Here is a 19,715-nt window from a genome sequence, read left to right as displayed (position 1 = left end):
TGTGTGTGTGTGTGTGTGTGTGTGTGTGTGTGTGTGTGTGTGTGTGTGTGCGCGCGCGCGCACATGTGTGTGTTTGGAGGAAACTGTGTATTCAGGGAGCTATATATCAAACACAGCCTTCTTGGCAGACAATAGCAATTTGCCTGGATCATTTATGCTACGGAACAAACACCAAGAGGGCTGTGCAGAGCAAAGGGGCACTGTGTTTCTGTAGGTGAGGTACCTCCCTGCACTGTCTCCAGTACAAGAGATGGCTCTGGACACAAAACATTCAGGCAACAATATCTGGGTACCTTCCTGAGCCTACAGAAACCAAAGAGAAAGAAAGCCTGGAAATTAAATGCACAAGAAAGAAAAGAAACTGTTTGAAGGTAAGTCTGCTACAATATAAACTTTTCCCTTTCTCTGGCTTACTGCTAAAGCAAAACCTGATGGTTGTCTTTGTAAAAAACAAAACAAAACAAAACAAAAAAAACCCTGCCTGTATCTAGGTCCCTGGCAGTGATTTGCCTCTGGGAGGGCCAGCAATCTATTTAATGACTCCATTGACGTCAATAGCATAACTGAAATACTTACTAACATGCATGATTCCAACTTTCAGGGGGCTGGGCTTGCGGAGTTTCTCAGCAGTGTGAAAACCCGAACTGGAACCCATTCGGAATGAACTCAACTATTGAGGCAACTCCTGAGAGAGCAGATGCTGGCCGTTCTCATCAGTCCCGTTTAATAGGAAGAAACAGTCACCCTAAATTTAGCATTAATTTAGAACTAGTACAACTAGCCACTTGTGAGTGGGTTGTTTCTTCTGGCAGTTTCCTGCAGGGTAACATTTTAACTGTTCATACTTTAGCTGTCTTGGTGATATTTTTGCAACTACCCCATTACCCAAATTCAGACATATATGAAATAATTGCAAATCAATATAAATAAGTCCGTGTTGATGCTCTGGGGCACACTTTGGTTCACAAGAGGGCTACTGTAGACAAAATTAATTCTTACAAAACAATCATTTGGGGACTTATTCTCAGTATTGCTGGGGCTTTTCCCCGGTGGCATTTTTCTTATCAGTCGTATGCTGCTGCCTGGACACTCGAGGTGGTAATTAGACTGATTATCCCGATAATTTAGGTCACACAGCATTCAAAACACAGAAGAAAGGAGTCTGTTATTTCTATTTTTCTTACATTCTTTTTCTTTTTAAATGCTCTCCAGCCCTGGTCACAGCCTTTGGTAACTAGACTGACTTTATTTATTTATTTATTTGCCCATAAGTGTTGTAATCCCGCCTGACCGTTCTTGCCTAACGCAGGCGCCAAGGAGGAGCTACTTGTGTTGCCTCCGTTTCCGCCTGTGACACAGATCAGCTCTGGACCATCCCCGTCGCCAGGAGCCCCACACCCACGCCCAGGGCCGGAAGCTCTGGTGAAGAATGAGACCTGGACGGTGCCTTGGCTGTCTGAGTTGTTCAGGGTCAAAGCCAACTCACCGAGCTCTGTGTGCATCTCTTGAGCAGAGTCTGTCTGCTGCATTGCCCTGAACCGTCAGAAACAGTCACAGTCCTGCCAAACTATGGTAAGAACCTGCATGGAGGAACAGGCCTCCTAGGAGAAAGTCTTTTCTTGCAGTTTTATCAACTGGTGAAGGGTCGTTTCCTGCTCCAGTCTGGCCTAGATACGTATGAGAAGGGATGGTTTCCCTGCAGCACTGGAAGAACCTTAAGTCTGCTTCTCACTTAGGCAAACAGTCTCAGGCTCGACTGGAACCCCTGTGCGCCTCATCCTGTCTCTCCAAACACACTCTCCTCATGAAGTGCGTTCCGAGTGACTGATGTTGAAAACCGCTGTAAACCAAGGGGGCGGTGGACACCCAGCCTGAGGCAGGCTGTGCAGGGGCATTTTTCATAGTCCTCTCAGAGACACCGCTGCCCGTCACTTCTGATGACCCATAGACATCCAGCTTATTTTTAATAATATCTGGTGACTGTCCTGCTCTGTAGGTTTACAGATCAATTTTGGAACAAAAATCTTAGTATAGAACATTCCCACCTTACATAACAAGTTGGCTGTGAAATACCACGTATATGAGGTACTTTATTATTGTAAATCAAACCACTTTTCTATGACTCGGAGGTGCTGGCCATCAGAGGCAATGATTCTCTTATCTTTTTGCAAGGCAGTCACTTTGTAAAGACAGACACCACTTGGTGCTTTGTCTTCTCAGTAAATTTTCCTGTAAAGTGTGCACCTGTGATCACCAAGGAGCTGCAGAAATGTGAAAGGACGGGGTAGGCAGGGTGGGAAAGCAGGGACTCCTTGCACACACCAGGCGTGCACATTGGGTATTTGCAAATAGTCCATTCTCTTTTCTGTTAAAAGTGGTTTTGGGGTCTGAAACCCTGAGCATTATTTCAGATTCCATCTTGAATATGCGTAGATGATGGGCTCCACGTGCCTGTCTTGTGGTTTTCTTTTTTTTAATTCTTTTTTTCCCCTTTCTTTCTGCATCAAGCCTGAGCACCATTAGAAAAAGCCTGGAATTCAGGCTTTCGAAAGAGCAAACTGTGACACAAATGAGATCCCCATCAACCTGCAGCTTTGGCATTTACAATTCCCCAGGAAGATTTACTGTCACTGGGTTCTTCTTTCCAGGTTTAAAATTACTTTTCTGCTCAAGAGGAAAAACAAAATGCCAACTTCTTATATTTAACTCTTTTTTACTCAAAACCTAAGCCTGGCATGGAGAAGCTCGTATGTCATCCCAGATATTTGGGAGGCTGAGGCAGGAGGATCTCAAGTTTGAGGGCAGCCTGGGCAACTTGGCAGGCCCCTGTTTCTAAATAAAAGTGAAATAAAATGTACTTTAACTGCACCTTATTGGTAGAGGGTTGCCTAGCGCTGCAAGGCACTGGCTCCTATACGAACACACAGGTACGAGCAGCTGAATGGACTTCAAACCTCTTTTGATTTCAGTGCAACAACTGATTTTAGTATATAGTAAGAGAAAAACAACTGAATACATTTCATAGCCATAGCGATAACCCTATTAGCTGACTACTAAGTTTAAATGTTTTTATTCATTAATTTTATAGGTATATTTTAGGTATAGAATTTGATGACATTCACCAGTGGGCATTTGTGCCTTTTTCAGTTTACGTTCATGAGCCCTTTCGCTTAGAGAAAGTCCCCAAGTTTCCGGAGTTCTGGCCAATTCCACCTTTTGCTGAGTTCCTACTATGTGAATACGGGGCGGCCCCTGCCTTCCAAAGCGCATGCTTCTGGGGAGGAGGCCTGCTGCCAGAAGCCCAGAGTTAGATGGTTACACGCACAAGAAGGAGCACTTACGCCCAATTAAAGATATTAAGATGCCTGTTCAGGGGAGGTGAATCTGTGTTGAGCCGGGAGAGCCAGAAATTACTGTGGTTTGACAGGGGAAGGAGGGTGTTTCAGGTTGAGATTTCCCCTCTGAATACTTCTGTTAACAATCGATTTGTGAAAGTACCAATTTACCTTCGGCTTCTAACAGTTCGTTTTACGATGAGTTGGACTTCTTTTATTTGGAGGAGGAGGAGAAGAAAGACAAGGAGAAAGAGGAGGAAGAGAAGGAGGAGGAGGAGGAAAAGTGGCTTTGTAAAATTTGCTTCCATATAAGAACACAGGTATCTAAGCAAGTCAGGCTTTGCTAATAAACTACATTTTTGCAGAGCCTGTTTAAATTATCATGGGTTTCTTGTGCCTTTCGTATTAGCTTTTAACTGAAATACATGAGTTCAATCCAGCACTGATAACTGAAAACCTGACCTAATTATCACAAAATATCATATTTTAAACCCGCACTCCGGTTCTCTATCTGGTTGTTCTGAGCCATTTATTTCTCATCGCTCTTTCAAGTTGCTATTTAAACACACCTCTCTGTCATATGCCGATAAATATTAAAATAACAGGAAAAATCTGCCTAGCTTATTTAAGCTGATAATAAGAACAAAACACGGGATGTGTCCCCTCCTTCCTTTTCTGACTGTGGTTAAATGTTAAGAAGAGCTTGAAACTCATAATTACGTAATAAATGGTATCACTACATTCTCCTCCCAGTGAAAAGCCAGGATTTTTGTAGTTTGCCACAAAGTCGGACGAAAACAAATTGCCTAAGTGGTATTGTCATTTCTTTGCTCTATTGTTTTAAAGAATTTAGCAGAAGACTCTAGTTGCCAAGCTGTAGCTATTGTGCCAATAATCACAGAACGATCTTTAGCTCAGCTTCTTCAACTCCTGAGCTCATTTATGGAGCCATAATCATCACATGTTCTCCTAGCATTTGTCAGTGTGTACTCCAAGGAAAGAGAGCAGTCTACATATTCAAAAACACCTTTAGTAAGTTTGGTAAATGGAGGTCCAGGTGACAGGGCTCACTGGTAGACCAGTAAGATGAAATGAAGAAGCTTCAAAACCAGCTTTTTTGATCTCCACGTACCTAATGCCAGTTATATGTTAGTACACTCTATTTTGTTTCTTTTTATAAAACTTCTAAAGGAAATACTACATCCAGCCACCAGGTGTTTGAAGTCCCTAGGCAGACTACTGTTACTTCTTTTTATTTCACACTATAGGGCTCTAGAGTAAACTCACCTTTACTTAATGTCTTCCTTTCACTTTTATTCTTGCTGTCAATCTTATAAAAATATTTTTTAAAGCATATACCATGAATACTTCAGAAGTCAGTGAGCCAAGTGCGTCTGCTGCCTTTGTTCTGTTATGATAGAAGCTGGGCTTTTATAAATAACTCCGTGATACTTAAGGTCATAATCCTAGCGGGTGATCACATTGCCCCTGGGGGACCCTAAGTACAAAGTGAAGGGAAGAGTAACACTGGAATAGAAAAGCTTCCGAGGCATGGTGGATGTTAGGAGGTCTTGCTATGAGTCTACCTTAACTGTTTCTCCTATTGTTTTGCCGAAATTCACTGCTACAATGCTGGGGCGGGTTCAAGGGACAAAACTCCATTTGGACTTTAAGAAAGGTCATTTAACTGTTCGCATTTCATGTCAAAGAAGAATTTATGCCCAGCACTTCTCCATGGTGTCTCCTGAAGGGGGCCCTTCCCTTCAGCAGTGCTCAACACTACATCAAAGGTGGCTGCAGAGTTCTGAGAGGTGAGAGGCTGGAAGATCAAAGTTGGATGACCTCCCAGGGAAAGACTGCGACCCAGAAAGAACCTTCGGATTCACACTTGGAAAGGAGGTAGAGTCAAGTGGGATCTATGGTAGACGGAAGGGAAAGAGGGAAACCACCAGCCTACCCTTGGGGTCCTCAGGCTGGCGTGGGCACCTGGGGTCTTTGGGGCCAGAGGCTGAGGTCAAGCCACAAGCTGCAGCTCCACACAGCCCTGCTCCTGCTACTCTATGGGGAGAGAGGAGCATCAGACCTTCATCCCATCCTGCAAGCATGGCCACAGGATGGACAAAGCATCGTTTTGCATTTGGCCTCACGCTAAGCAACGGGCAACTCTGCTGCACCATTGGAAAAGTCTGCCAAGAGATGTAGTTCTGGGAGTCATGGTATGCACACAGAACCTGCTGTTCCAGAGACAGTCCTGAATCAGAAGCACCATTATTCTGAAACATGGAGGTAGATCTCAGGTGACGTGGCCTACCTTGCAGGTTGGCTCTGGACACGGGAGGCTGGCTGGTCGCTGGGGACCTCCTGTGGAGAAGCAGAAGAGAGGGACTGAGTTCGTGCATCCATCCCCCACCCCCTGCAACACCGCAGAGCCTTCCAGGTCAGCGAGCGGTGCGGTGGCATGATGCTGCTCCGGAAGCGGGGCCTGTAACGCGCAGGGAGAAGGCTGCCTTTCTTTCAGTCCAGATGGCCTGTAGCTTCCCTCCTCCCAGACTCAGGGTGCTCCGACTCTCCAGGAAGGAGGCTGTTTACTCCAGGTCTGGCCAGCCCCTCTGCTGTATGTCTTGCTGTCCCAGGAGTCTTAAAGGAGAGGACATTTGCTTATTCTGAACCCCAAAAGGCAGACTGGACTCCAGTTCCTTGGAACACCCCGGCCAGAAGAACGCTGGGAAACCAGGCAGTTCAAGCCCCCATGTTTGCATCTCCTAAAACTGAGACCCAGGGAGACAAAATCATTTGGCAAAGGTCACACAGAGCCCTAGGAAAAGGAACCCAGCGTTCTTCATGTAGGAAAGTCTGTACGGAGGAAATAGGGCACTGTTACTGCAGCAAGCCTGCCACCTCTAGGGTCAAATGAAACAAGCGAACAAACCCGGTTCTACTCCCTCTGGGGCTCCTTCTCCTTTTCTTTCTGGTTTCTTTCTCTACACCTGTCCCCCAGTTTTGCTGGTTTCACTCTCCTCACACTCTGCACAGCTTCCTCTGCTAGACTCCTAGCACACTGCTGGAGAAGATCTGGACGAGGATGGGGCTCTCTAGCTTCGGGACACATGGATGTGACCTGGAGGCCGCCGACCGCGCTCCCCTGGTCCCCACCTCTGGACCCCTGACTCAGCCGGCCAGGGCTAGCACGGCAGTTGCTCTCCCAATGAGTTTCCAGGCGCCGCAAATCCTCTGGGACCGAGGATGACTCTGGCCCACCGAGGGGAGTGGGGCTGGAAAGTGAGTGAGCCGGTGGGCTGAAGCCGCTGGTTCTCAAGCGTGGAGGGGCACCAGACTCATGAGGGCGGTCAGTGAGTTCCCCTGCCCTTCCTGGGAGAGGCCACTTTGGACCTGGGGATCTACATGTTTCACTCCTCCGTTCACTCCCATGCACAGGCGAGGCTGAGAAAGAAGCAGAGTCTGGGGCTGGGTCTTCAAGGGCTCCACAGCCCTCTGGTCCCGTAGGCACAATCCAGCTACTGTGCTACCTTACTCTGTGGCTGCCGAGTTTCTGGACGGGCCTGGCATCACTGCTGATTTATTACCTGGGTGACCCTAGGCACCATCCGTGGTACCAGGGCCCCTGTGACAGGAGAAGGGAAGCGAGCGTCCAGGGATCACTTTCCTCTAGCAAGGGCGGTGCTAGGAACCAGGAGTGTTTCAGGGCCAGGGGCTGTGAAGCTCAGAGAACTGAGGGGCACACCAGACGCACCTGGTTTCTAAAGCCAAGACCTGACTCCACGGGGCAAGCTCCTCCAGCTACACAGCTGCTACGGCCTGGACCCAAACTGAGGGCTGTGCTCCAGGAACATCGAGATTAAATTCCAAGCTCTTTGATCTGCCAAAGTACTTTGCTCTCTGGCCCCAACACGCTCCTCTAGTTCCTCTCTCAGACCTCTTCCCATCTCGTCTTGCGTCTAAGCACCGAGTGGCTATGTGCTCTCATGAATCTTGTGCTTCTCCTTGATAGAAATTTCAGATTGGGATGAAAACAGGCACTGTCTAAATAGTGTGCAATAGAAGCCTCCTTAGAATTTACAGGTAAATTCTGCATAGGAAGCAAATGATTGTTTACTACCGGGCCCCACAGTGGCACCAAGGATGTCCTTTTATCTGCCAAGTACTGGGTAATAGTTATGGAGTGGAAGAAAGAAGTAAGTGAGTGAATGGGTGGACAGACGGATGGAGAGATGGATGGGTGGGTGAAAAACTGACTATACGCTGCGGCGGCCAGATGGGGTCACTTCCTTTCTTGGACATGTGCTGGCCCTTTCCTTCCACTGCTCAGCCTGTTCCTCTGTTGGGCAAGGAAGCTCTGCCCACACTAAATATGACCGTCAGCCTTCAAAGGCTAAGTATGTTCTCCCCACGCCATCACCCTCTTAGCTGAGAATGGTCCTTCCTCTGGCCTGCTGTGGTGTTTTATCTGTGCCTCTGGGGTCATTTCCTCAGGTTAAAAGTACAGAGGTCCTAACGCCTGCACCCCTAATCCGGGACCTGTGGACAACAGGATGTAGCTCTGACCCTTTTCCCTATTTCCTATGCAAGACCCACCCACTTGCAGGTGAACAGTGCGCATCCGGGCATGCTGGGGACCACCGACCCCACGCAGCACGGACGCGAAAGTACCAGAGGAGCCGGGCACTCGGCGCGACCGCTTTGCCGGCTTCCTCAGCGATGGCTCAGGTGCTGCTCTCTGAGCTCCCCAGTGGCCGTGCCTTTGTGTACACTTTGCAGAGATCTCCCCTTAAGTCGCCAACTCGCTCGCATTTCCCAGCACCTCCCGGGTGACCTTCTCTCCTGTGAGGGGCCTGCTCCTGTGCGTTGCCGCATATCACACCCAATCCTACCCCTCCACCTCACCACTGCAACTCCCATCTTCCCCTCAGTCCCTGCAACACACCCTGAGAAAGCTAAGCCGACTCTGTGCTGAATTCACGGCTGCACTGCTGGAGCCAGTGTAATACTTGGGGCAGTGCAAGCATCCAATAAAGGCCCCCTGGATTCATAGCACATCCTGATACTTTTGCTTTGTGTCTCTGCCTGAATTCCGAAGAGGACTTTTATGAAAGGACACAGATCTAGGAGGTCTTGAGTGTTTCAGATCTCCATTTTCTCCGGGTGTGGCTCCTCTGAACACTGTTCTCGCAGTGACCACCTAGGAGTCACACATATGACACAAACTCCTTTGTCCCAGAGATTGCTTTTGAAAATATGGTTTTTATTTAGAGTTCCCAATTCACATACGCATCTCTGTGCAGAAGCGTCGGAAAGGCAGGAGCTGTGTTTATTTGGTTCATTGCTTATTCTTGACACCTACTGCCAAAAAGAGCTTCAATACAGCTGAGACGGGCGAACGACCTCCAGAAGCCACGGCCCTGCTCGGGAGCCTGACAGCACCAGCTACCAAACTGTGCGGTGTGCGAGAGAAAGTGAATCTGCTTGTCTGATTGCCAGTGGCCCTAAGGGACGGAAGAATCGGGACAGGTTACGTGCCCGGCTGGTGGAAGTGGTGACAGGAGAGCAGGGTGGCTGCGGTGATGACTATTCCCAGCCCAGAGAAGCTCCAAGGGGAAAGTCAGGAACTCTGAACAAGAAGACAGGAATCCAACGCCTGAGGCAGGCGTCTTACACTCAGCAACTCACCCAACGTTTTATTTTCTTCCTCACAAGGGGAGAGGAGGCGGCCACGAACATTCACTACTGATTTACAGTGTGCTGGGTCCTGGGTGAGGGGTTTTCCATCTATTTCTTCATTTACTCTGAAGAAATTTGGCTAGGATTTTCCCAGTTCCGAATGCTCAAGCATTTATGATTCTCAGCTAATTTAAATCCCAGGCCAGAGTACAGAAAGCAAGGAAAGACATTTCGACTATACACTAAAAAGCTTCAGCGGTTATTAATTCTTTCCTAAGGATGACATCCATTTTAAGAAAATAACGCCTTGGGAGAATGTTACCTCAGAGATACGACACGATTTCCTGACGGCCACGGATGGCATCTGCGGGGCAGTGGCAGAGGTGGCTGACAAAGCAGGGTGCTTTGCTTCTGCTCCAGTCTCTGGCTCCCCATGGCCACCCTCACCGAACCCACAGCCATGCCCATGGGCACACGCTGAAAGCCAGAGAATGCTTCAGGGATGCTTATCTGAATTAGCTCTCAACAAAAGCTGAATTTTCAAACTTAACTCCGGGGACAAAAGAAATGTAGGTTTTAATTTGCAGCCAAGAAAGGCAGGCCCAATCAAGCACCCCTCAACAGGACATCTTAGGGAAGTGTGAAGAAATCACCTCAACAGGATATTGGAGATTTTCACCCTTTGGGTGGCAAAGCTCAGCAAACAACGGACAGCTTTTGTGCAGAGCAAAGAGCCAAAGATAAAAGAAGCCTTAACTTACAAGTAGTATAGTTCTACGTGGGAGTTCCTTTTCATACAACAAACCACATTAACCAGATGGCTCATGGAAACCACTCCAAGGACATAATTATTGCTTCAGTGTTACAGTCAAGGCAGGGAGTGGCACCCTGGAACCCAAGGCAAATATCCCAGAAAGCAGCTTCTGAATTCCATGAATCTTCCAGTTGCATTTGTCAGTGTAAGTCACCCTGTGTGCGTTCACACGCACGTGTGCTGTGTGTGTTTGTGGGGTATCTGCTCCTGACAAATGTCTTATCTTTAGGCCCTCACCCCTGCATTTTCTTCTGTTGTTTTAGGGCCTGGGGTTTCTAGGAATAGAGCAGAATGGATAGAATACACCTTGAGTTCTCTAAGCTGCTCCACCGGCGGCCCAAACCCGTACGAGGCCTCAGCCTGCGCCACACTGAGCCATCTTCATGCCCTCTGGAGAGGCGCCAGTGGACATGTGTCCCGCCTTCGCTCTCTACTGTTCGGCCTTAGTCATAAAGAAGCACTTGAAATGACTACCAGGATCAATTCTGCACAAATATGGGGAAAATTAATAGATACAGCAGTCTTGCTGTTGGAAATCCATTCTGCTTGGCCACCGTGGTCACACAAAGGAACAAAGGTCATGCAAGGACCACGATCTGAGGGTGGCTCTCTGCCACACTGTGGGATGGCTCCGGATCAGTGCTCTGCCCGGCAAGTACGGCACCCAAGCACTTGGTTCCTCAAAGTTAATGACCTGGGCCACTAAGGCTTCTGTGGACCTGATTCCTGAGAAGAGCTGAAACCGGGGAAGCTTGTTAATCAGCAGGATGAGGCCCCTGTAAAGGAAGAACCCCCACGGCCACGGCCACGCTGCCTCCCGTTCGGGGCCGTGCAGTATGCGGTTCTGAGTCCGAGTACGCTCTAGAAGCCTTCACCGTTTCCTTACCCGTGCCTCCTCCCCAGCCTACTTCCGTCCTGGTCCAGGCGTCCCCTGGCGTGTTCAGTCCTGAACGCACAGGCTCGACCAGTGTCTCTGCCTTCCGGCTCTCTGACCATCACCTCTTCCCAAGTTCTTCCTAAAAAGCTTTCTGTTCCAAAGCCTCCCAGGGCCTTCTTCCCAGAGCCCAGAGGACTGACGGGTGCAGAGAGCGGCAAGAGCGCTGCAGAGAGAGGCCTCCCTTCCTGGGAGGAGTCCTGTGGTCACCGCAAGTCCGAGAGTCGTTTTGGCTTTGCCTCCTGTGTAAAGAGCGGAGGTAACAGGTGGCACGAGCACCACAGGGCAGAGGATGTGAAAGCCCAGAGCGTTATGCTGCTTCGGGCCTCAGCAAGAGAAATTCAGTCAGTCATAGGCACTCATAAGAGCACTGTGCTAGATGCTGCTTTAGGGGCTTTAGAAATTTCAACTCATTTAATCATCTTAACAACTCTAACTTACACATTAGGACAAGATATAGAGAAGGCAGTTTGACCCAGTGCATAATTTTTAAAGGGGAGAAGCAAGTTACGAAGCCAGTAAGTGTGACCCGCACACTGTATTTATAAAGAGAGGAGGCTGGGGTAAGGACGATGTCACTTCTATGGTTTTTTCCCCTAGTTGACATTTTCTCCAACAATTATTTTTTCGCAAATTCACATGTACAACCGATAGTTATGGAGCATAAACTAGGTGTCAGACATGCTAGTAATTCTTGAGAATTCAAAGAAAAATAAACATAAATCTCCCCCATGGAGGGCAGAGATGGGCACTGATCCTTAAGGACAGAGGGGCAGGGTCTTTAGATCCCCTTGGGCCAAACGAGGGGCACTCAGCCTGGCCGGGGAAGGCTGGAGAAAGCATCGTGCTAAAAGCAATGCTAGAGAATGATATCATAGCATAGTATTGCAAAAGATAGGCAGCATCCGGCCAAGCAATACTGGGAGATGCAAAGAGCCATTTCTGGAAGAGAGAACAGGAAGTCCGTGGTGGGTTGGAGAAGGGAGCTTGGAGAGAACTATGGGGCCACAACTGCCGCACCTAATCCCACCAGGCAGAGACCTGGTGTCACTGTTCCCTGCTCCATCCCGGCCACTTCCCATTAGCAGGGATGGAAACTCCCAAAGGGCAGCGCCCTTGTCTGCCCCATGACATCATCGGGGCTTAGCAGAGTAGATGCTCAGAGAAGATCTGCTAATGCACACATGTGTGTGAGCGAACAGCACGTACTAAATAAACACACGCTACACGAGTTAATAAAAGAACAAACAGGAATTCTGCTCTGAAGGGGGCTGGCGGAACAACCTCCACGTTGCATACACTGACTGAGAAGCCCTTGTCCCAAAAGCCTCGGATCAGAAGTGTGGGGTTTTCCCAGGGTTGGCACATTTGCACATACACAGTGAGGTGCCTTAGGGATGAAACTCAAGTCCAAACACAGAACTCATCTTACATTCCACTGCCTGCGGGCAGTTTTGTACAATCATTTCAGCGCACCTGCATTTTGACCACCGTCACACCAGGTCAGGTGTGGGACTTTCATTTCTGAGCATCGCGTTGGTGAGCAAAGAGTCTCAGATTTTGGATTTTCAGATAAGGAGTGCTCAACCTGGACACTGCACTAAAATAAATCCAGCTGACCCTCAGTCACACCGACTCTACCTGGGTCACCAGGTTTCTTGGGGGCCAAACACTAGCACTGAACTTTACGTTTTATTAGTTCACGCCTGCAGTCGTGTTTGCCTTCCTGGCGTGGAGCTAGTACGTGTACAGCTCACGCCTTCATGCCTTTCTCATCCTCTTCCCCTGTGAGAAAGGCCGACCTTCCCACTTCCTATTATCCGTGTTTTACTGTATTTGTATTTTAGGTTTCTCATAGAAGAGAAACCCCGTGATGTTGAAGCTCTCATGTCTGCTTTATTTCGCTCAGCAGTACGGCAAGGTGCACACTCCCTACAGGTGACTCAAGCTTATCCTTCTTTATGGCAGAGTAGTGAGCAGTGCTCCTTGGTGTAAACATCGCCTTTTCATTATCCACTTATCTGCTGATGGACACCGAGACCACTTCCAAGATTTAGCTTTTGTGAGTCGTGCTGCTACAAAGGAGGCTGTTCACGGATCCCTGAAATATGACACCTTTGACTCTTTGGTAAAGATGCCTAGAAGGGGAACATCTGGATTAAGCGGAATTTCCAATCTGAGTTTTTTTAAATCTCCATAATGATTTCCATAGTGGTTGTTCTAGTTTTCATTCCCACCAACAACACAGAAGGGCTCCCTTTTCGCTGCAGCCTCCCCAGCATTTTATTTGTTATTATTGGATTGCTTGATGACGGCCGGCCGTGCTCCCGGAGTAAGTGGGAATCTCAGCGTTGTATTGATTTGCACGTCTCTGATGGACACTGCAGTGCCTTTGGCCGGAGAGTGGCGCTAATCACACAGCACTACCTTTACTGTGTCGGGAGTTAGAGAACAACTTAGAGGAGCAGGGAACAATATGGGAAAGATCCCGGCGCCGGGGATTTAGCTCAGCGGTTCGGTGGCGCAAGGACCCGAGTTCTATCCCCGGTACCAAAAAAAAAACAAAAAAATAAAAAAATAGAGGGAAAGACCCCACTGCCGTGCAAAAATTAGTCAGCTCACAAGGAGGTTTAAAGACAAGTTACAGGACAGTGGAAGTTAGCACTGAGAGCAAACTTCACCCTCGTTTTTAAGCTCAATCCATCCAGTTCTGGATAAAAGTGAAACAGGGTAATTCTACAAAGACTACAGATAGAATAGGCTGTAGTGAGTGCTGGCTGAAAAATCGGGAGATTTAGGCTTCAGCTCCAAGGTGTCTCTGGCTGGTGATATATTTGTTCATTAGCTGTTGGGTTCCAGAGGGCTCGGGTTTATCTCCCAGTGAAATAAAGAGGTTAAATGAATGATAGTGTGTGTGTGTGTGTGTGTGTGTGTGTGTGTGTGTGTGTGTGTGTGTATGTGGCCTTCACACTGAGCCACATCCTCAGTAATTAAAACAAAATGTTTTTATTTAGAGACCAGGTTTTGCTAAGTGGCTAAGTTGCCCAGACTGGCTTGAACTTGGTATTCTCCTGCCTCAGCCTCCCAGAGTGCTGGGATCATAGCGTGAACTACCACACCTGGCTCAATGAATGGTTTTTGAGGCCTCCTTTAGCCTAACCATTCCAGGATCATGGGTTCTGTGACCCTCAGAGACTGTGATGATCTTTTCAAAATGCAGAAAAGAGAACTTCATCATACTTGGATGAGGCTCATAGACCAAAATGATTTTGGAGGAGAAAGTTAGTGCAGGGAACAAGTTCATCCCGCACTTCACAGGTGAGGAGACTGGGAATCAGCAGTGTTAGATGAAATGACCGAGGCCATTATTGAGTTTGGGGCAGAAGAGAATATAATTCCACTCTTTTTCATCAAACTGCAAGAACCCGTTTACATGTTATCTGAGAAAAAAAATCCATAGTAACTTGGGACTTGAATTTTTGAGGATTTTTAATTTTAAAGGGGCCTCTGAATTTCTTACAGAAAAATGTTTTTAACAGCATTTGTGATCATTACTGCCAAAGCGGCAGATATATGATATGAAAAATGCCTCCTCTCATTTTATTTACCGCATCTATTATGTGCTAAGTATTGTTATAAAAACCAATAAAACTCAAACCAGGTAATTCCTAGCAATTTCTAACCTGCTCCCAGTTCCTACGGGGCTTAGCCTCACTGTCAAATTCCACTGTGCAGTGAGCCGAATGGAGCCGGACGGCAAGTTTCCACGCAATCCTGTGTCCTTTTCAGGGCCACTCAGTGCTTCTTGCTTTAGGGGAAGGAAGTGAACTCCACAAAAATCAGTGCTTACTTGTTGGATGCTCCTTGAAGGTTTGTCAGCAGAGTGAAGTTGTTTCTCACACTTCGCAAGCTGGCAAGCACCTAAGAGGAAAATATTTCAGACAGTTTAAGACAAAAGGGGCCAGATGCAAGTTCAGAGGCCACGTTTAGAAACCACACCGGGGTAGGGGAAAGAGCGGACCGGTGCTACACGTACCTGGGCGAAGGGGGTGACAATCAAGTCATCGCCGTGTCTAGTGGGAAGAAGGAAAAGAGAGGTTTTAAAAGGCTGCCCACTTACAGCTGCGATGTATAAGCAGTCAGAACAGACTCCATCAGGGTGAGCGACCCTGATGTGTGTCTCCCCTCCCGCCCAGACCCACACTCAGGGAAAAATGCAGAACCCAGGGCTTTAAAAAAGGAGGAGTACCAGGCCCATGATGCCCAGGTTTATAGTGACTTCGCATAAAAGCCTTTGCAAGCGGCCGCACTCTGGGCTGCAGCCATCAAGGCAGACCCCAGCCCCGCAATCCAAAGCCACTTACGAATTTCGGCTGCCAGAGCCAGGGGATGGAGAGGGAGGGCTGCTCAGAGGCACACACAGCCCTGGAAAAATGGAATAACAGTCTGGATACAGGGTGACTTTGGATTTCCTGGCTTCTGTTGATTTAAACCACGGCTTTAATGTCATTTAAACACAGATTTCTGTCTGGGAACTCCATTACTTTTTTATTGTTGACATACTTTTTTCTTGAAGCACCCTTTTAATGGAGTGTGCAGACTGTCCCCGCTGGAGCCACCCACTGTCACGCGTTCAGGCCTGGAGACCCGGTGGAGCTGCACCTCGTGATTCGCACGTCTGCTCTCAGGACTGGTCACAAACGCCTCTTCCCAGACGCATTTTCTCCAGCACATGCTCACGCTCGCAAGCTCTCTGTGGAGGGCTTTAGGAGCAGGTTGGCCCGAGTCCCACGACCACGCCGGCTTGCTGTCACGGTGTGAATCCCAGCAGCGGTACTGGATCGGGGCATGCTGACCTCCTCCTCCAAAGGTGGCTTCACCGCGTGTGAGCGCAACCGACAAGTGTCCGTGGGGTCCGACTACACGCGGGCTCTCCTGCTTTTGTCGTTCGCTAAGTTCCCTTCAACCCAGCGAAGTTCTTGCACGCTTGCTTTGAGTGGCGACCATAGAACGCATAATAATCAAGAGGCAGCATCCCCAGTGTGACCCCTACCAGGGAGAGCTGTGTGCATTCACCGTCTCACTGCGTTTGTGCAACGAGGTCATGCGGCAAGCGCTCCGGACATTTTCCATTAGAGTCAACGCAACGCTTCTGCGCCGGCTAGCGGTTCTCACGCAGCACCCACGTAGCTTCTGTGTGAAAGCATCGAGGCTGTTTTGTTCCCCAAATCTGTACTTTTGACCACTGTGCTTCCTCCGTTACAAAGGCAGGGCAAGGGTCACATCATACAGAATCTAGGCTCCTCAAAATCAAAACCAAGTGGAGGAGACAGAAAAAAATATTAAAAAAAACAACAACAATGGCACCAAACGTCACTCTGCTGCCCCTTCCCAGGCTACGCGTCCTTCAGACAGGCTCTGGGGCGAGGGAGCAGCCTCGCCATTCGCTCACACGCCTGGTGTGGAATTCACATTGCTCTTCAGTGGCCGGGATCAGGTGGGGGACGAGGCAATGAACCCGGGGTCGCGCAGGTCTCCACGACCCTCGGGCCCCGGGAGTGTAAGCGTCTGATCAAAGTTAATAACACAAGCAAACGCTCCCACAGACGGAGTGCCGAGGTCGGGCGTTGCCAGCGCTGTATGAATTAGTGACTAAACGTGAACAGGGCATGAGGTCGACTTGGATGCACCATTACGGTCTTCGAAGAGACGACTTCGAAGCAGGAGGCAGATGGGCAGTTCTCTAACATCAGCCTCCTAAAAGCACTGAGTTGCCAAAGCTAGGTTACCTAGGACAGTGACTGCTAGATAAATCAGGTAATTTGTCATAAGGATCAGGGAGCAAATTACAAAGAAAAAACCCTCTGTGGATAATGGAAATATTCTGAATTTTTAAACACAGTGATGGATATATTACTAATGAAGAATGCGCTGGCATCAGAATATCAAAACCTTGATTGTGAAAACTGATGTTCCTGAACTTCCCAAAGCACCCAAGGCAAACTCCTCGCAAACAAGGAGAGGAAACAAGGAGAGGAAACAAGGATCAGAAGGGTGGCATGGGTGCCCTCTGGTGACAAATCTGGTGCATTACACTCCTATAGACTCCGGAGTCAGACAACTCCAGTCTGACTGCCGGGTCTGTCTGGAGTTGGGCCTTTGTGGGGAAACTAAAACTCTCACCTAACAACAGTATGCAGAAAACTAAAAGTGGTTAACAAGGAGCTAATCTATCAACTTAATAAAACCACATTCCAGCCCAAAGTACATGTGAATACCTTTTGACCTTAAGAATCATAAAATATTATGGTGTCTAAACATTTTCTTGTGATATCTTTCTGCAGATGTTTCTTGTGTATCTACACAAGATAATGTGCTAATAATATATATATAAAAAACCAGGTTTGCCTCAATTAAAACAAACAGTCTTTTGTCTCCACTCTGCCTAGAATATCTTTCCTTTTCAATCCTCACTCTCTCCTTCAGATACTGTTCGACTAGTGGGGGCTGGTCCCCCACAGGCCTTGGGATTTAGCATGGATCTGCTTGAAGGCAGGTGGCTTCCCGGAGAGCACAATGCTACTTCTCACTCCTAGACTCTCAATTTTGTCATCTAACTTCCCCTCTCTGTCCTCTTACACGCATTGCTGTATCCGTGCTTTTCTTGGGACCGATGTTAGTCTGTCATGCAGAGAGATGAGTGAGGAGCCCAGATTTCGGAGTGAGACAGCAGCAGTTCAATCCTCAGCTGCACCGTTACCGGCTGTGACCATAGGCGACCTTTTATGTCTCGGTTTCATCTGTAAAATGTGGTCCTGTGAGGACTGAGTGAGTTCTGCACGTGTGTCATTCCCAGCAACAGTGGTCGGCACCCAACGCCATCTCCTGCAGTTCATCACCGTGACTCTTACTCTTGTGTCTACTCCCCAGCTGATAAGATTTTCTTCAAGCCAGTCTTGCTGCCCCACCGAAGTCACGGGAGCTCGCGTTAACACTGTACACTGGACTTACCAAGTGCTTTCACAGACATATTTCACGTGATAAAGAAAGCCCTCGCCCCAGGGAATGATGCAGCCGTGCAACTTGTTGGCCAAACTTGAAACTTCCCTTTCCCTCCTCACAGTGGACCTTAGGTGCTCACTGGGCCTGCTCTGGGGCAGAAGCCTGTGCTCTAGTCTGTGGACGCCATGCAAGCTCCCCTCTGGTTTGTCAGCCTGTCCACTGTGCAAAGCTCCTTTCACAGCGCCGTCAGAGCAACCTGGAAACTTGTATTTTTCTGCTTCCAAAGCCACAGTAGCTGCCCACTGTTGTGAAAGGCAACTCCTAGGTCTTTCACGACAAGGCCTTTCCCCTTTTCCAGCCTCATCTTGCAGCAGTTTCCCCCTCTGTACAGCCTCTGCCTCAGCCACAGGAGCTGGGACTCCGCACACTGCTCCCCGACTAGAGCCAGTGAGGGAGCACCTCCAGCTGCCCCACCTGCTCCTTTGTAAACCTCAGTACCATTGCCTCTCTCAGGTACGAACGCCACCTTTCATAACCTCTCATCTCTCTCCAAGGCACCGAAATTGACCGATTATCTAGAAAGTGCCTCCATTTAAGTAAATATTTATTAAAAGGATGAGGATGATCCTCGTAAAGGTAAGCGGAGCAGAGATGAGTGCCACTGTTTTCGTGTTCAGCCTCATTTAGAGCTTCTGTGTCGGACGTGCACAGCTAAGTCTCCCAGAGGCCTTGGTTCAAGCTTTGGTTCCCATTTGACGCCCCAATGTCCTCATCAGTCCCCGAGGAAGATTACAGTACTCGCCACACGGGGACACGGAGACTTAAGGAATCACAGTGGGCTTTACATAGTACGTAAAACATAGCCAGTGACCCATAAATGTGCCTTTTCCTTAATTTAGAGGCTACAAAAGCAATTCTGTGTCTTACTGTCCAGCTGGTAACTGGAGTCCTAGAACCCTCATTGTAGTTTTTGGGTAGTTCATCTATACACAAGTCTTAAATTTCAGTGGGCAACTGTGCTCTCCCTCTTGGTTCTAGGCTGCACTCTCCTGATAAAGCTTTGTAGAAGCCGCTCAGTGCTCAGGTAAGTGGCAGCTCTAGAAGCTCCTTGGGTCTGTAAGGCTTTGCGGACAGGATGGCCCAGTGAGAACAGCGTGGCACCTCCTTCCCCTGTGGCTCTGCAAGTGGACAACCAGGACTCCTCTGTCCAGGGAAGATCCTGCCTGAGTTCCGGGTAACAGAGCAGGCCTCCCTGGTTTCTAGTACTCCATGTCCCCACGCGGAAATCTGTGTCTCGGCACAGGAGAGCCTTACACTAGCGAGGATGACAAGCCAGGGACTGAACAGAAAGCCATGGGTCACTGCCACGTCTAGGAAAGTGTCTGAAACTCCCTTGGGACCCACGGGAATCCCACTTCCCTCTGATCTCTCCTTTGTTGCTAAAAGTGACAGCCATTTCCAATTTTCTGTTCACGTTTTTATTCTTCCACTGCTTTTACTCATCATTTCCTCTTGCTCTTCTGAAAGACTTCACAGGAGAAATGCTTCAAAGTTAGTGTTTCCTCTACGACTGGGGCTCGACGCAGCCTCCTGCCTCCTCGAGGTGCACGGTGGAGGGGTGAGGGGTGCTGAAGGGAGAGCCTCCTACAGCCTCCCGGGCCTGTGCCACAGGACTCTGGCCTCGCCACTGCTGTCTCTGCGTCCTGGGTCTGGGGCAGGAGCCAGGGGAGGGAGTGGGGCCCCTAGGGAATGCAGCTCCTCCGTTATGCAGTCGTCCGGCGGGGAGGAGGAGCTTCAGCTTAGATCCAGATGCCTGTGTGAAGCTGATGAAACGAAATACCAGAAGAATCCGGACATGATTCAAATTCCACTTTTTTGTCTATTGAGAAAAGTAAGTTCCTAAATCCTAAACTGACAAATATAAAGAGGTGGGATTTTTTTTTTTTTTTTTTTT

The 19,715-nt window shown here is 48.5% G+C and overlaps 1 protein-coding gene across 3 annotated transcripts in view; it reads right to left on the bottom strand.

The window, feature by feature from the left end:
• Pde4b (phosphodiesterase 4B) overlaps nucleotides 1-19,715 on the bottom strand; it is a 495,360-nt gene that overhangs the window by 87,741 nt on the left and 387,904 nt on the right. For all 3 annotated transcript variants that reach the window (XM_010605088.3, XM_010605090.2, XM_010605091.2), the window contains 3 exons: nucleotides 14,796-14,832; nucleotides 14,610-14,680; nucleotides 5,647-5,696 (listed from right to left, as the gene is read on the bottom strand). In XM_010605088.3, coding sequence (XP_010603390.1) covers nucleotides 5,647-5,696; nucleotides 14,610-14,680; nucleotides 14,796-14,832 — 158 coding nt within the window. The remainder of the gene's footprint in view (nucleotides 1-5,646; nucleotides 5,697-14,609; nucleotides 14,681-14,795; nucleotides 14,833-19,715) is intronic.

Source organism: Fukomys damarensis, unplaced genomic scaffold (genome assembly GCF_012274545.1).
Source record: "Fukomys damarensis isolate Sample0158 unplaced genomic scaffold, DMR_v1.0_HiC HiC_scaffold_33, whole genome shotgun sequence".
NCBI classification, from domain to species: Eukaryota; Metazoa; Chordata; class Mammalia; order Rodentia; family Bathyergidae; genus Fukomys; species Fukomys damarensis.
This window is presented reverse-complemented; position numbering and strand designations above follow the sequence as displayed.